This window comes from Akebia trifoliata, chromosome 13 (genome assembly GCF_017979445.1).
Source record: "Akebia trifoliata isolate Shusen 1 chromosome 13, ASM1797944v1, whole genome shotgun sequence".
NCBI classification, from domain to species: domain Eukaryota; kingdom Viridiplantae; phylum Streptophyta; class Magnoliopsida; order Ranunculales; family Lardizabalaceae; genus Akebia; species Akebia trifoliata.
This window is the reverse complement of record NC_141387.1, coordinates 7,835,428-7,853,660: the sequence shown is the minus strand read 5'-3', so window position 1 is coordinate 7,853,660 and position 18,233 is coordinate 7,835,428. Positions and strand designations below refer to the sequence as shown.

Here is an 18,233-nt window from a genome sequence, read left to right as displayed (position 1 = left end):
TGATTTATTGTATCTAAAATTGAGGCCTTTGATTTGTTTATGTTCTTGATTTTGATAATTTGTTATTTACATTTTTTTGAGACATTGAAGTATCAGATAAAAACAAGCAAGTTTGTGATCTCTACGGGCAAAGAGATTCAGTTTAAATCTTGTTCCAAAATCACCTTTAGTGTATAATAGAAAATTTAAAGCAAGTTGTTGGTGCCGGCTAGCTAAGTTGGCATGGGCTTTGGGTGACGATACCAGAGATCTGAGTTTAAATGCCGCCAACATCAACTTAATGAACTCATTAAAAATAGGGTTACAGATAAAAAAAAAATGTTTAAAGCAAGATTTTTGGGTTTTAATGATTTTTTTAATTAAAAAAGATCTTTGATCAAGGTTTAAGAAGTTGCAAATTTTATATAAAAAAAATTAACTCAGTAGAAAAATATATTCAAGGAAGTGTTTAGATTATTAAAAATAAAAAAAAAACCTTACAAACTTTTTGCATTTTCCTTCACAGCTAAGCAGTCATAAAACTTTACATTAATTTTTCGGAGGTGATACCAAGCACATGAACTATAAAACATAATAAAAGCCCATAAATGAAAACATAAAATTTTGCTTTTTGCAATCTTTTACCACATACCAAACACACCTTAAAGAAAGTTATTTTGTGCGTAGAGTTGGACGTCATTATAATTTTGTAATTAATTTTCATACTTTCGACCTAATTTGTTGAATAACCAATAATATATCTTGATATCTATTTATTTTTGAAATCTATATTTATATATTTGATTCATAAGCACGTTTTCAAAACTCGTTCGAGTTAACTTGGTATTAGGGTTGAACGAAACAAATGTAGAAGTCACTTTTTCTTACCGAGATTTAGTATTTCATATTCAATTTTTTTATTTTTTGAATGAGACCTTTCAAATGTATCGAAAAATTCATCTGAGATTACTCAATGTCAAGCCTAGACGAGACGAGACGCGAAACCGAATTTTAAAACCATGTTGATAAGTAAATGTCAAATCTATTTGCATCGAACAACAGTTATGAGAGATACTCGACATTGGACCAGATTTTGCTGGATAACTGCCAAAAACTGATTTCTAAAACCAGACCTTATTTAACCAAAGTGCCATTTATTTTACTTGAATGGGGACTTATTGTGTACTTAACGTTCCACTGTACCATCCATCATTCAAGAATCCAATATTAAATATGATTCCTACTTAACCAAAATGCCATTTATTTTACTTGAATGGGGAATTATTGTGTACTTAACGTTCCACTGTACCATCCTTCATTCAAGAATTCAATATTAAATATGACTCTTATATAGTGACGTTAAAATCAGAGAAAATATAACTAAATCATAGTGTTAAACTCATCTGATCAAACAAATATTGATCAAGATGGTTTCCCATGTGTGGTCCACATAGAGAATTGGTATTGGCACCCCAACTTTTATTTATTATATTTCAATTAAAATAAATTAAAATAAAAAGGATTTTTCCCAAAAATGTGCGTAATTTATGTCCAAATTTCGATTTCGGTACATTGTACATGAATTCAACACTTTTATATTCAATAAATTCGTTGACAAATTACCCGTGAAATCGTTGATACTTTATCAATGAATTAGTTGATCATAAAAGTGACGAATTCATTGTAAAAGCATATTTTAGAAACTAAAATGAATAATGTACCAATATCGAGATTTCGTCATGTTCAGCACATGAATTGAAGATTCATCTATAAAATAAACAAGGCACTAGTTGGGATTTGGAAAATAATAAAAGTTGGATTGTCAATAGAAATTCTCTCTATTTTTTTTATATTTTTATTTGCTAGATTTAAGATTTTTATATGAGTCTAATCTTAATTTTATAGAAAGGTTACTTGTTAAAGTTGTTTGAATGCGTTATGGTTGATTGTGTAACGTTGAAGTAATAACCTCAACCAAAATTTTGTAATGTTTTAATCTTAAAAATTGGAGTGTAATAAGTAAAAGTCGGAGTGGCAATAATAGTTCTTATTAATTAAGAGGTACTATCATATGTTACGATAGTACCGGAAGTAGTAAATAATTCTAAAGAAGGCTATATGAAGGAAGAATTGTTATTATTACAGAATAATAAAAGGTACCTAGTTAGGGTTCCATATCAGATTGAGAGAGAGAGAGAGAGAGAGACTCTGCTTCTTCTTCTTCTTCTTATTCGTGTCGATCGATCAGCTTTGAAGCGAGAGATGGGAAGGGGAAAGTTCAAGGGAAAGCCTACAGGTCGAAGGAATTTCTCAACACCCGAAGAGATGCGTAAGCATACAAACCCATTTCTACTCTCTTTGTTTCAATCTCTGCTTGATTCAGAAATCTAGGGTTTCTGTTTTTGCGTAATTTGAGTATTATTTCACATCAGATCTAGTATTTGGTGTTTTATTTTTATTTTTTGGCCGGGGGGGGGGGGGGGGGGGGAGGACTAATTGTTTAGTTTAATTCCAATTCTCCTGTGTTATTTTTATTGATTTCTGTTGAAGATAGAAAACAAACTATCAAAAAGTTAAAGTTACACCGAAATCAAGTTTACGGTTGAACATTCTATATTTAGGGCAGATTTAGCTACCCTGTTTAAAATTATTACACTCTTTTTAAAAGTTTATCTTAAAATTAGTGATCAACTGCTCTACTGGAACACCAATTTACACTCCCGTTGATTGTAAAAAACATTAAATATTAATAATTGAAGTGGAGAAAACAGATGTGTTGGTTGTGACTTGGAAACAAATCACCCACTTGTGTGGGATCGCAAAACTGTGCACTTGTGTCGGCGTGCATATTATGTTCTTATCATAGTGCATGGTGGTGAGCCAAAATTACATAAATTATGTATCATCAATTTGTTTTATATAATCTTATGGATTGTTATAATTTACATATTGTTTTGTAATCTCAGCCTCAGGAATTTTACGTTGGGAGTTCTTGATACATATCTTGAATTATAAGTTCAACAAAATTGTGTCATTTATGATAGTTGTTACCAAATAGTGGCTGAATTTACAAAACTTGTTTCGTGCTTCGGATAATTGCAGGTGCTGGTACCTCTTCCCGCCCTCGCACTTTTAGACAGGTGAGTCACTATGTTTCTCTCAATAAATAAATAATAAATTCCATGAGAGTTTAAGAACTCTCTGTTGTGCTTTTCTGATTCAACTGATAAGTACATATGAGACTTTGTATTATAATCATGGTGGTGCAATATAAAGTCCAGCATACCAGATCCACATCCAAATTTGTTCATCTTCTGAAAGAGTAATAGATTATCGAACAAGTTCACGACTAAATTAATTTTCCTTACGTGATAGGTCAAACAAAGCCGCAACTTCATATTTGAGGGTAATATCAGATTCCCAATCGTCCTCCCAAAATTGTACTTTTACCCTTTTACCAACTTTGTACCTGATGTTCTCTCAAACTCTACTGAATTCATCTTTTGACATCAATTTTTTTTTATCGATAACTTTTGACATCTTCAAATACTTAGATTTGGAGTTGGCATGTCACACGGATTATTAGGATACATATTTAAGTTAGCTTGTTGTTTATCTTACATTTCACATATTTTAAATCCATCCTTGTAATTGTGGGTTGAATTCTAAATGTGTTGCTTCCATGTTTTCTGTCGAGTGTTCTGGTTGTTTTTGAGAATGATGTCACTTTCAGGAAGAAGCAGAAGAGGTGGAAGAAGAAGAAGAAGAAACAGAATCTGAAGAGGGATCTGAAGAAGAGTCTGAGGTCAGTCACCACTGTTACAATTATAAATCATGTTTTACTTATAAAAAAAAAAGCTGCTGTTATAATTATTTCCTTTTTTATCTGGGGTGTACATACTTATACATATACCTATATAAATTTATATAAATATAAATATACGTATACATATACATATAAGGATTAGAATCAAGAGCCAACTATTTGGCCAACGTGTTTTGTCATATATGGGTTAGAAATTTCAGAATGGGCTGATTTTTGGACAGTTAGTGAGGATGATCTCTATGGTGTGGAGATCATCCTCACCAAGAATCAGCCCATTCCGAAACTTCGAACCCATATAAGGAAAAAACACTTTGGCCAAACAGTTGGCTCTTGATCTCTATGGTGTGGAGATCATCCTCACCAAGAATCATCCCATTCCGAAACTTCTAATCCATATAGGAAAAAAACACTTTGGCCAAACAGTTGGCTCTTGATCCTGCCCCTACATATAAATATATGTATGTACGGTTTTATTGTCTTGAGTTGTAAGTTTGTGTTGGCTTGCTTCTAAATTCTAATAGTTGTTGGTACTGAATGTTGGCAGAAACGGAAAGGTACCGAGGGCATTATTGAGATTCAGAATCCTAATTTGGTAAAACAGAAGAATGTGAAAGCTAGAGATGTTGATGTAAGTAGGCAATGGCTCCCTTATTACTCAATTCTTTTATAGTAAGTGACATTGAGCTGGCGCTTTGTTCTCAATGCATAACATAAACTTTTTAATCCAGTGATCTTTCTATGGTTCTTAGTACAATAACATGCTGTATCAGATGAAATCATGAAAATTCAAAGAGAAGGTTTTCTTTTATCATGTTTATGATCAGGATTTAGTGTTGCTAGATCTTGTCCCTCCCAAGAATTCAAATTTTATTTGTCAGCATTCGGCTATGTGCCTGCATATGTTCATCTATCTCTCTTATGGTCAACCGTGCCTGCATACAGGGTGGATTTACAGTGGGGGCACTTGCCCCCACAAGAATTTTCAAAGTCTACGGATTAATGGTCTATTATGACAGATTTTAGCGGCAGATAAAAAAAAACTGCCACTATTGCCTCCACAAAAAAAAAAAAATTTCTACTCTTAGTTGCTCCCACAACTATTTTTTTTTTTTTCTTTCACTCTTAGTTGTCCCCACAAAAAAAATTCTACTCTCGATTGCCCCCACATGAGCAAAATCCTGGCTCCACTCCTGCCCGCATACATGCTACTAGGAGTGATATTAATTTGATTAAGTTGTATTGCTGTAGTCATGTAATGTTTCTTGTGCTAGCAGTTTGTTGTGTGGTATTGAGGATCTGTGTGATGTTTTCCTTTGCAGTTGGTTGAGATCTTGTCTTTTGTTTGTTTTCTTTTGTGTTTCTTGGTTGTAGCAGGTCTGTCGACCTCCTTTTATTCTAATCCAAGTCTATATCTTAACCAAATAAAATAAAAAAATTATTGGTTAATGCTATAGTTCACTTTTATCTACTCCCATCTTTCATATAAATGAGAGGGCCATGTTGATCAAAGGCATACTGCTGTTTGGATCATAGGCTCGCTGCAATGCAGATTTACTGAAAGCTTGATTCCTGGCTGTAATTCTACGAGCCTAGTCTTAGAGCTAGGATGCTTAAAGTGCTAAATTTTAAGTTTAGGCTTTTAATTCTTCAGTTTTCTGCATACACTACTTGATACGTAGTGAGGCATGACTTGTTGCAAGTAGGTACAGAAACAAGGGAAAAATAGAATGCTCTTTTTAGAAGATACAGAATCTGTTATATACATACTTTTTTAATTTTTTACTGGGTCTCTATCTCATATCCTTTGTCCCTTGTATATCTTTCGAGCTCTGCTCTTTATATATAATTGTACTTTCCACAAAGCTCTTATATTGATTGTTTAATTTTTTTTGTATAAGAAACCATGCAAGTAAAAGAACCAATTCATTTTACAAGAATAATTTGGCACATTGTCATACAGCTTAATCTTTATGTTTTGATGTCTTATTTCCTTGGGGACTCTTTTCATTATGTACCATAAATCTTTTCAAAGGCAATTTGGCTTAAACAATGCTTTGTCATTCTCAATAATAGATGCTTATTCTTTTTGTTTTATGGAGGTTGCATTTGGGTTTATTAATGTTATTCTGATTTTGCAGATCGAGAAAACAACTGAACTCTCAAGACGCGAGAGGTTTGTAAAATTCTGTAGTTATGTTACCTTCTCATGATAACCGTTTTACTATTTTCTTAAAGCTTTTTGGTCATGACAATCAATTACCTCAAGCAATTTTATCTCTATAAAATTTTGTTATTGAAAATCAACCAAATAATAATTGATCTTCATTTTGGTATTCGTAAAAAGGGCAGTGATTCCCAATCAAAGACATTGTGATTGTCTTCGTTGTGAACATTGTATTAAATATCAACCTTCCATTAAAATATAATGAGATATTTCCATTTGCGCAAGGCTCGACAAGAAAATCAACCAACACTTTCTTTATTTTATGTCTATTTTGATTGAAAATTACTCTTCATTTTGCAAAATTGTTTCACTTAGCATTAACTTTGGCTGAAATATTTAAAAAAAAAAAAATCAGATATAAAAATGCAAAATTACTGTGGAAATATTTCAAGAAACATTAAATTTCAATTGGAATTTTCTTTTTTGAAGAAATGTTCTCTTGGTACCATTTATAAAACAGAAAAAGTTATAAATTACTTGTATGACTAGTGAGTTTACATATAATAGTCTCTTACTAGGCAAGTGCCAGCTAGCTTAGTGGGTAAAGTCTTTTGGTGATGATATCAGAAACCTGGGTTCAAATCATGCAAGCACCGAGTTACTGAACTTTTTGAAAAAAAGGCTTACCATTTGGGAAAAAAAAAATTTTACTAGTAAAATAAATTATGATTGGTTAGGTATTTGTATGTCATCTTATTTTGTTGTATTATAAGCATATGAAGATGTACATATATGCACACATACACTTACATATGTTCTAATATAGTTGGATATATTAGTAATTTATTCGTACACATATTTTTATGCATACTTTTTGTTCATACATATCTTTAAAATAAAAATATATAATAGTGCATAAATGTAGTATTTAGTAGTCTGTTAATTGAGGCATATGGCTTACATATTAAGGTTTATTAATTAATGTTCTTGTTTTCATGTAAAATCTGGTTTTTCTTGCCTGTCACACTTTCAGATACCATATATACTGTCGTGAATGTTATTGATCTTTATTCCCACAATTCATATGGTTGTTTATTGTATTTTGGTGATTTATGAGTGTTTTTCATGTCTGTTTTATAATTTCCACAATTTCCAAAATGACCGACATAGACTGCAAAATTGAAATTTATTTGGATGGATATTCGTTGAAGAATAGTGGTAAATCTCAATTCAAGGTTTTTCTCCCTTGAATGAAAATGGTGCGATTGTAAATGTGACATTATCTTCTGTACTTGGTATTCCACAAACCGTTGAAGCTTTCAGAGATGTTTTGTAGCTATCTATCATGATTCCATGCAATCTACACAACCGTCTTCTCTTCAAACCCCACTGGAAGAACTTTCTCTGATGTCTTCTCTCTGATCTTTAATTGCATCAAGTTGATTCACCATTTGAGTCAGCTCGAAGCATATTTCGTGCTTTTGCAGCTTGAAACATATTCCCATGCTTGTTGTGGTTTTTCTTTACTACTAAAGAACCTTCAAATTGCTATATTTGTCCCATTGTGGAAACTCAATGTTCATGGGTGATTCTTGGTTTACGTTCTGGAGAGATATTAGTTTTCACTTCTCAAAATCTTCCAAACATCAAGAATTTCTGTAAGTTATGTGGCTAATGCATACACGTGAGATTGTTATTCTGGTTATGTATATGATGAGGATATTTTCATTGTTTTGCTTGTAGAGAGGAGATAGAGAAACAGAAAGCTCATGAACGATACATGAAGCTTCAGGAACAAGGAAAAACAGAACAAGCAAGAAAAGATTTAGGTAAACTATTGAGAATAAATGCTAGGAATGGAATACTCTTGTATAGTAAATTTAGTCTTTCAGTCTTCTCATCATTCTGGTCTGTTATGTGGTTTTCTTTTATCTGTATTTCATAAACTATGCTTAACAATGCTGTTAAATAGCATATGTGACCATGTGCAACCAGCACATGCTGTTCACATATGTGATTTTGCACATCGGAGATGCGGTGGCATATGCTGCAAGAAAAAAAAAATTTGAAAAAAATACGCCATTACACAAATCGCATATGCCAACACATATTGGCAGATATCATAATTTGGGGTATGCAACTGTAGTATATGCGAATGTGCCGCATTTGACAACACCGATGCTTAGGCTAATAAAGATATGAGAACCACCTCCGCTTATACATAACCATAGGTTGTATCTACTTGTGAATGGTGGTATTAGTTTTGTATCATTAGAGCTGATACAGCCCATCTGTGTCAGCCACACATATTATTGGACTTCTGATGTTGGAAATTTGTCAAGCTACATTGTTGCAAGTTATGAGAGATTGAGACATTAAAAGTATAGGTTGATGTATGCTCATTAGCATTTTCCCCCTTTTCTTTCATTGTGTCAATAACTCGTCAATATATATATATATTTTTTCTCTAACTTAAATTTCTTTTGCAGAGCGGTTATCCCTGATACGACAACAAAGAGCAGATGCTGCTAAGAAACGAGAAGAAGAGAAGGCTGGTATGTTCTCCAAATCCCAACTAAGTTGCATTACCTCAGTTTTCCATGTATTTTGTCTCAAAACTGATCTTAGACATATTCCTCTATCAGCCAAAGAACAGAAGAAGATTGAATCTCGCAAATGACTTCAGCTGTGCTATTAAAGACTTAGTGAAACTTGTTATTCTTCCCTTCAACACAAGAAATATATATGCTCTTAATGGATATTTAATAAACTAAATTTCTATCAAGTAGTGACTTCTCCCTTCAGCACAAGAAATATATCCTCTTAATGGATATTTAATTATAATTAAGTTTCTATGTAGTAGTTATTATGTTGGCATTGGCAATTGTAGGAACTGTTTTTACTCAATTATTTGATATATTATAAACATTAGTGTTTTTGAGAGCTGGTTTGTTTAGGGATGAGGTACTATTTATTGTCTTATATCAGACAGAACAAAAGAAGGCTAATGTTGTGTCATCATGTTATTAATGTATTTGGACCATCTCTCATTTGGTTTAGTATCACCTAATAGGCAGCTTGTTGGCAAGTGAAAGCTTAATCAAATTTGAAGTAAATTTAAAGTACGAAGGAGGAAAGCAGGATGAGGATTTTTAAGGCGTGTTGGGAAGCAGTCCTTTATTTATGGTGGATTACATCACACTAAATTGAACAAAAGGTGACAGCTTGGATGGATTGAGTATGACTTCTTGCTGCCAAGCAACAAAAGCTGGTCGCACAGTGTGCGCTTTCATATTTGGGTCTCATCAGATATTGAGCATAATAAAAAATTCCAATCCAAATATAAGAGAAAATAGGTGTTTTACCTTCGTTGATCTGGGAATGCTGGAATTATGCAGCCAAACATTCTCTCTAGTATGTGATCATTGATCAGGTTACTATTTGTACCAGGTTTTTGGAATACAGCGAATCCATTCTAACAAATTTGCAAATCCAATCATTTTGGGTTGATTAGTTTTGCTATTAAGTTGGGCAAACGAAATAGGGATCCAACAAATTTTATTTTTAGAAAATATTCTTTTATTACTCTTAATTATCTTTCTTCCAAATCTAAGAATGTTTTAGCTTTAGAACTTTTAACACCACAGTCGTTTCAAAACTCGTCTGAGATCGAGATGTATTGTTCGAGTTAACTTGGTATTAGGGTTGAACGATATAAATGCACAAGTCAGTTTTTTTTATCAAGATTTAATATTTTATGTTTAATATTTTTGATTTTTTAAATGAGATGCCTTGAAGGTATTGGAAAATTCATCCGTGACGACTTAGTATCTAGCCTGGATGAAACGAGATTTGAAACTGAGTTTTAAAATCATGCTTGCAACGGAAATGCTTGAATTATATATATATATGGGTGGCGTTCAAGGGCCAACTTTTTGGCAAAACATTTTTCAAAACATAGGTTAGAGGTTTTGGAATGGGCTGATTTTTGGTGATGATGATCTCTATCCTCACCAAAAATCAGCCCATTCCAAAACTTCTAACCCATGTTTACAAGTTGAAAAATCGTGGACCGTCCATTTTTTATAAACTGTTTTTGATGGGGTTAGAAGTTTTGGAATGGGCTGATTTTTGGTGATGATGATCTCCTCACTGTAGAGATTACCCTCACCAAAAATCAGCCCATTCCAAAATCTCTAACCTATGTTTTGAAAAATGTTTTGCCAAAAAGTTTGCTAAAAAGTTGGCCCTTGAACGCCCCCCCTATATGTATATATATATATCTGAATTTTACAGAAAATCAGATTAACCAATCACAATAAATTGCGACATCCGACTATTGATGCATTTTCACAAGATGCTTCCAAACTCGAACCGATGAATCAGTGAGGGATTGAGATTAAACGGTTCAGAATTTAGATGGGTGAATTGGTGGGTCCACGCCTAGGGTGCTGAAACAAGGTAGGAGGGTCCAGAAACGATGACGTGTCTCTACCACGTTGACACGCCAAATTGGATTTAGAACGAAGAAAAGAAGGCACGATACGTTCGTATCTGTCACTGACACTGTAAGGATAACGTGTCCCAAACACAGCCGTTATAAACTAGTAGATATCGAGAAACATTTAGAACTTTAGGTTCCCAAGTCCCAACCAAACATGACGGACCAGCAAAACCCTAAGAACAGTAGAGATTCAAAGGTTTCTGGAGAGATCAAGAACGGCAGCAAAGGAAATTCGTTTTCGGCACAAAAGATCCAGTACCAGAACCCACGAGAAACTTCGAACCCGGATCCAGCAACACTGAGAGAGCAATGGAGGTTCGCAATCAGACAGTATAGCAAATGGTACTCACACGCTTGGGGAACAGCGATCCTCGCTGGGATCTCCTTCTTCGCACTCGGATGGATCATCAAGGGTTCGAACCCTCTACCTTCCAGGCAAGATCCTGCTCATCATCATCATCATAATAATCAATCCTCGACTTCACCCACCCATGAAGATCAACGATGATACTTCGATTTGGGGAAAAAAGGGTTTTGGGTTTGACTTGTGTGATCCAAGCACTTTGATTGTGTGTCAATTTTCAGATTTTGCATCATTTATGACTCTTTCAAGTAGAATTATTTGATGCAGATGCTTTTGCCCATAGTTTGAATCTGAACATAAACCAGAATTGGCGTTGGAAGATAATTTATTGATGTAAGGATTGTAGGAGAGAGAGTATCTGAATTTTTTTTTTTTTTTTTTTAACTAATCTAATTGTTTATATGAACTTTAAATAGAAACAAAAAAGATTAACAGGAATCTTGATTTTATCAACAAAATCGAAACATCGTTTTGAGAAGTTAATTTAGTCATTTTATGAGAGCTACCATTGTGTGCGTGTGAGAGAGAGAGAGAGATAGAGAGAGAGAGGTGGTCTTGTGTATCGTAGACTTTGGTATAAGAGTTTGGGTTGGCACTAGGCAATAAAATTAGAGGCCGGCTCTCCCACGGTCGTTCGTGGGAGACAAGTATAGGAATGAGTGTGGTAGCCATTAGATTTTAAGTGCGTATCTTGAGATTTTATGCCACATCAGCTTCCTTCTCAACACTAAAAATAAATAAAAAACCTCTTTGCCTCCCAATTTCCTTGCAGCACCAAGCCTAAGACCTAAGCGTCCCTCTCCCATGTGAGACGAACAAAAATCTTACTCTCAATCGACAATCAAACTCCGATGACCGACAATCTCTCTCTCTCTCTCTCTCTCTCTCTCAGGTCCACAAGATTGCCTTTTCGTTATACTTGAAGGAACATCATCAACCAGAAGTATTAAAGTGTGTTTGAAAGCATGGATGATTTTCGAGACTGCAAGAGCTGTGCAATTGGATCTGCCTGTACCCCTGATGAACTTGTGGACCAGATAACACTATCAATTTGGTCAAGAAGGACGAGATTTCCATCGTCTGTCCTTAACATCCCAGATGAATTTGTAAGTGAGGTTGTCTTTGTTGGCTTCCCAAACAACTATTTAGTTGGTGGATTCTTGTACTATGTTCCCAAGTATCAGTTCTTAGAATTATTAGGGTTGAAAAATCCTAGTTCGAAGGTCTCATTTTCTGAAAATAAGGTTTGATCTCTACAATGGCTTGGTTTCGAGTTTATGGTGTCAGTTGCAATGGAGATTTGTGAGAATGAATGGAATAAGTAAATGAAGAAGGTAATACGATTGTAAAACTCATTCATACTTATTGATTTATCAATCATATAAATACATTAGAGATAACAAAGAATGGTTGAAGATCCTACAAACTAGGAAGGTTACAAACTGAATCCTATATCTATGGATGACAACTAATTATAGTTAAATATATTTGAATAATACAATCTGATCTGAAAGACTAAGTCTAGCAGTTGAGTACAACTGATTATCTCTATTATGCCCCCTCAAGATGGAGCTCGGGAGAGAAGTCCAATCTTGTGTTTAAGTTGTAGAAAACGTTGGCGTGGAAGTGGCTTGGTAAGGGCATCAGCAAGCTGATCTTCAGAAGAGACATGAGCTACACGGAGAACACCATTTTGAACTTGATCCCGGATAAAATGAAAATCTATTGCAACATGCTTCATTCGGGAATGAAAAATTGGATTGGAACATAGCTGAGTTGCTCCAATATTATCACAATAAATGACAGGGCAGGAGGGAAGCGAAATACCAAGATCAGTCAAAAGAGAACAAATGAAATTAAGTTCAGCAGCGGTATTTGCAACGGAGCGATACTCTGCCTCAGTGGAAGATCTAGCAACAGTCCGTTGCTTTTTAGAACTCCAAGAGATTGGATTTTTACCAAGATAAACAACATAAGCACTGGTTGAGCAAAAAGTGTCTTTGTCCCCTGCCCAATCTGCGTCAGAAAATGCTTGTAAACTGAGAGAAGAGTCTGAGAAAGCATGCAAACTGAGAGTTGAGTCATTGTAGAGTTGTAAACCATCATTAATGGTACCAACAAGATAACGTAGTAGTCGTTTGGCAAAGGACCAATGTTCAGTTGTGGGGCAGTGCATATATTGGGACAGTTTGTTGACAGCAAAGGCGATGTCTGGTCTAGTTATTAGTAAATATTGGAGGCTCCCAACTACTTGGCGATACTCAGTTGGATCAGATAGGGAAGATCCAGAGGTTAACATGAGTGTCGGACTAGTTGGTATGGGAGTAAGTACAGTCTTAGCGTCTTGCATCTTGGTTTGAGTGAGGAGATCCATAATATATCGCCTTTGTGAGAGTAACATGCCATGTTTGTTTGGTACAACTTCTACACCCAGAAAGTAAGTCAGTAAGCCGAGGTCTTTGATAGAAAATCGCTGAGCAAGAATGGCAATGAAGTGATTAACTTTGGTAGCATTGTCTCCTGTGAGAAGTAAATCATCAACATAAACAAGGAGATACATAGTGTGACCATCAGCATGAAAGACGAAAAGGGATGTATCAGCATATGAATTCTGAAAACCAAACTGTAGAAGGAATGTTCTGAGCTCATGGTACCACGCCCGTGGGGCTTGTTTTAGGCCATATATTGCTTTGTTGAGTTTGCAGACATATGAGGGGTTGTCTTTATCAACAAATCCAGGTGGTTGGGACATGTATACATTCTCTGATAGATGTCCTTGAAGAAAGGCATTGTTTACATCAAGTTGCCTTAAGGACCAGCCACGACTGATTGCTATACTGAGCACAATTCGGACAGTAGTCGGTTTTACAACTGGACTAAATGTGTCTTGGTAGTCTATTCCAGGACGTTGATGGAATCCTTTTGCAACCAATCGGGCCTTGAACCTGTCAACAGAACCATCAGATTTGCGTTTAGTTCTAAAAATCCACTTACATCCAACCAGATTTTGACTTCTATCCGGTGGGACTAGAGCCCATGTTCCATTCTTAACTAAAGCATCATACTCTTCAGACATGGCTCGACGCCACTTATGATCTTTGAGAGCTTGGGTCAATGTGGTTGGTTCATGATCATCACCTTTGGTTAATTGGGTGTGAAGATTCATTTTGGTGATGGGTTTGCGAATATTATTTTTGGCTCTAGTAGTCATGGTGTGGATGGGTTGTGGCTGAGGCTGGGGTGATGTTATATGTGGTGATGGTTGTTGGGGATTGTTTGTACTTGAAGGTGCATGTGATGGTGGTGAAATAGAGGTGGAGGCCAGGTCTGGTGGTGGTGAAGCTTCACTGGGGGATTGCTGTTGGGCGTCCACTTCAGATGACGTATTGAGTGGTGGTACCAAAGGCAAGGTAGGAATTCGAAGAGGTGGTGGAATCCAAGTAGCAATGGAATCTGATTGAGGACAAGAGGACGGAGTAGAGAGATGACGAAAGGGAAAAACAGACTCAACAAATCTAACATGCCTAGAGACATATATTTTGGAAGTGGATGGATCAAGGCAGTAGTAGGCACTCTGAGTTAAAGAGTATCCAAGGAAGACACATGGTTTGGATCGAGTGTCTAGTTTGTTGGTTGTATATGGTCTAAGCCAGGGATAGCATAAACAACCAAAAATTTTGAGTTTTGAGTAATTAGGGGCGGTTGTAAAAATTTTTTCATATGGAGAGGAAAGGTTTAATGTGGCTGTGGGCATGCGATTTATTAAATAGACTGCTGTGGCTAAGGCATAAGTCCAATAACTTAAAGGAAGAGAGGCATGAGAGAGTAATGCTAGTCCAGTTTCTACAATATGAAGATGTCTACGTTCAGAAAAGCCATTGTGTTCAGGTGTGTGAGGTGGTGTAGTGAGATGAGAAATACCATTTGTTGAAAGAAAATTGGCAAGTGCAATATATTCACCGCCATTGTCAGAGTATAATGTTTTGATGGTTTTATCAAAGTGTTTTTCAACAATGGCTTTAAATCTTGTAAAAATTTCTTTGACTTCTGACTTTTGTTTAAGAGGATAGAACCAAATATATCTGGTGAAATGATCCACAAAAATGAGATAATATTTAAATCCATTGATTGATATAATTGGAGAAGTCCAAACATCAGAAAAGATGATTTCAAGGGGTTGAGAAGAGATAATTGTAGATTGAGAGAATGACAATTTGTGGCTTTTATTACTTAGACAAGCATTACATGAAAAATTATTGGATAATGAAGAAGAGAAATCAAGTTTATTCTGGGAAACAATCTTTTTCAGAATGTGGAAAGCTGGGTGTCCTAATCTTTGATGCCACTCGGATAAGGTTGTTTTGATGCTGGAAAATGCAAGCAAGGGTGGAGATACTGGCCACTCATAAACGCCATCTTTAGTTTTGCCCTTCAGAAGTGTTGCCCCCGTGTGAATGTCCTTTACAAGAAAAGCAGTTGGTAAGAATTCAATGGAGACACTATTTGAGATACAAAATTGAGAAATTGAAATGAGATTCTTTTTCATAGCAGGAACACAGAGGACATTGTTCAATTGAAAAGTGTTATGAGTTGTGTGGAGAGAGGAAGAACCGGTATGAGTGATGGAGAGACCCGAGCCATCACCGATCATAATGTCATCCGAGCCATTGTATGGAGCATGCATGGAGAGATTGTTTAGATCAGCTGTAACATGGTGAGAGGCTCCACTGTCCAGGAGCCAAGATGTATTAGTGGGAGTGTTGGAAGCATAATGAGCCTTTGGTTGCCATGGGGTAGCAGAGTGATTGTTCGAAGCAGGGGAAGGACTGTTGGATGTGTTAACTGGGACTAGCCGAAACGAGGGACATCGTTTTGCTGTATGCCCTTGTATCCTGCAAATTTGGCAATAACCCAGGTATGGCCGAGATGGGCGATAACTGGATGTTTTGAGTTGGCCACTGTTTTGTGTAGTAGGATACTTGGTTTGGTGGTTGTTGGAGGAGCACCATGAATGATTGGTAGTGTTTGAGGGTCCAGGTGATCGCAAAGGTGCTGGAGTCCTGCTCGTGGGATTAGCAGTGGCAGGAAAGTGAAGGGGGTCTGGTTTGGTGGTGAGCACCGAAGCTTCAAAATTGAGCAACTTTTCATGTAGTTCCTCAAAGGATATAGGCATATCTCTGGCTTGGACAGCACGTGTTAGTTCTTTGTATTCATCGCCAAGGCCATCAAGTATCTTGTCGGTGAGATCTTCTGCATCTAATGGTGCTCCAAGTAGTGCAAGCTCATCAGCCTTTGCTTTGATGGATTGCAGGAACGCTGTGACACTGTCAGAGCCTTTGGTGATCATCTTGAGTTGGCTTTTAACCTGTTTGATGCGGCCACGAGAAGGCTTGGCGTAGGTGGTTGCTAGGATAGTCCATGCTTCACGGGAGGTCTTGGCTTGTGCAATGAATGGTATGATGGTGTGGGAGATGGAGCCAATGATTGCATTCAAGATTAACTGGTCCTGTCGGATCCAGAGGGTGTGAGCAGGGTTGGATCTGGTTGTTTCATTTTGTGTGAGAGTGGCTGAGGGACATGGCTTTGAGCCATCTACATAGCCTAGGAGGTCATAGCCAATGAAGAGTGTGTGAAATTGCAATTTCCATGAGAGGTAATTGTTGGAGGTGAGTTTTAGAGGGGTTTGGGCAGCAACATTAATGCTGATAAGGGTGTTGTGGGATTCATTGGTGTTGAGAATGGAGGTGGAAGAGGTAGCCATGGCTATTTGAGATTGAAGAGAGAAGGGGAATGGAAAAAAAAATATTTGAATTTGTTATCTCTGGTTTTGCTCTGATACCATAATACGATTGTAAAACTCATTCATACTTATTGATTTATCAATCATATAAATACATTAGAGATAACAAAGAATGGTTGAAGATCCTACAAACTAGGAAGGTTACAAACTGAATCCTATATCTATGGATGACAACTAATTATAGTTAAATATATTTGAATAATACAATCTGATCTGAAAGACTAAGTCTAGCAGTTGAGTACAACTGATTATCTCTATTAGAAGGGAAGGCCCTTTATTGATTCTTTCATTTTCTCTTTCTGGATTGCCAGCAAGACTAGTTGTCTTGTAAAGAAGACTGAAACCACCAATCTCCAATGTTATTCAAAAAAGTGAAATTGCAGTAGCATATGAAATTGTCACCAAATCAAACAAAGATCAATAACAACAAAAATTGGATCTGAATGATAGGAAATAAATTATGAAAAATGATAGTTGGAGCAAAAATAAATTTCTCTCTCCCATGCACAAACAGAGAGAGATTGATTAGTAAGATTGACGCGGTAGTCACATGGGAGAGGAATGGTTAGGGTATTGCAAGGATTTTAGGGGAGAAAAAACCTGATGTGGCAAGATAATGACGTGGCATAAAAACTCAAGATACATGCTAACATCGAATGGCTACCACACTCATTCGTATATTTCTCTCCCACGAACGACCGTGGGAGAGCTGGACTCATAAAATTATTGTGATATAAGAAAAAAGGGATCAACTAGTTGCACACCACCCACTACCACTCCATCACTTAAAAATTTCCCTTTGCAGCCCATTTGGAATGATTGCACTCAAAATCACTCCTTTGGTTTTCATTCTTCTTCAACCATCCTCACAAAAATTATTGTAATTCTGGAGTGACAGAATTTACTGCTATTCTAACAGTTCTGACGTGTAGTGGGCTAATAACCGTAGATGGTTTTTACTCATATTGTGAGGAAACACATCTACGGTTATGTGCGCACCTCCTCTTCCATGTAAGAATTAATTGTGTACGTGAGAATTGCAGGATTTATCTTGTCACCCAGCATTAGTGTAAACATAAATCTTAGCGTTATTGTTAAAATTGAGGTTTGGGTTATTTTTACAAAGTTGGTGTGCAACCAGCTACTTAGAGGTGTGCAACCTGCCGGTTCCAAGAAAATATTGTTGTGGCGAATGGTTTTCTATTTTATTTTAGATGAACAGTTGAGATGATCCATCTAGCACTTTTTGTATTATAGTTTTTAACTTTGAAATAGCACTTCAATCAAGATCCACCGAAATCCTAGTTAATTTTTATAATATGGATAAATCCATCTGGAAATACAACTTAATAAAGATGTGAAACAAATTCATTCACATTGAAGGGTGTAAAAAAGAACAGAAATGACAATATAGATGACAGAATAGAAGAAATATTTATTTTGGACAGAAAATAAAATAAATATTCTCACTTCCTTTTAATTCAATCCGATTCAAAAGTTAGGCAAGAATAATGCAAGAGTGACCTCAAAGATAGTACCTCATGTCGCACATTCTTTCTCTTGTGACTAAGAGTGACTATGATTCCCTGGGCACTT

The 18,233-nt window shown here is 35.9% G+C and overlaps 2 protein-coding genes across 3 annotated transcripts; both read left to right on the top strand.

Moving 5' to 3' along the window:
* Positions 1–2,126: 2,126 nt before the first annotated feature.
* On the top strand, positions 2,127–9,452 carry LOC147387670 (uncharacterized). 2 transcript variants are annotated; one of them, XM_086421065.1, is made up of 8 exons: positions 2,127–2,308; positions 3,082–3,119; positions 3,713–3,784; positions 4,350–4,433; positions 5,944–5,978; positions 7,713–7,798; positions 8,459–8,524; positions 9,043–9,452. In XM_086421065.1, the coding sequence occupies exons 1-8, from the start codon at positions 2,242–2,244 to the stop codon at positions 9,123–9,125; spliced, it is 531 nt and encodes a 176-aa protein (XP_086277191.1). In that variant the 5' UTR covers positions 2,127–2,241; the 3' UTR covers positions 9,126–9,452. The 2 variants fall into 2 exon arrangements, with proteins under 2 accessions (XP_086277191.1, XP_086277192.1); XM_086421066.1 differs by lacking the exon at positions 9,043–9,452 and adding an exon at positions 8,615–8,912 and having other exon boundaries at positions 2,131–2,308.
* An 817-nt stretch (positions 9,453–10,269) lies between these two features.
* Positions 10,270–11,117, top strand: LOC147387669 (uncharacterized). Its single transcript, XM_086421436.1, has one exon. The coding sequence runs from the start codon at positions 10,628–10,630 to the stop codon at positions 10,979–10,981; it is 354 nt and encodes a 117-aa protein (XP_086277562.1). The 5' UTR covers positions 10,270–10,627; the 3' UTR covers positions 10,982–11,117.
* The last annotated feature ends 7,116 nt before the right edge of the window (positions 11,118–18,233 follow it).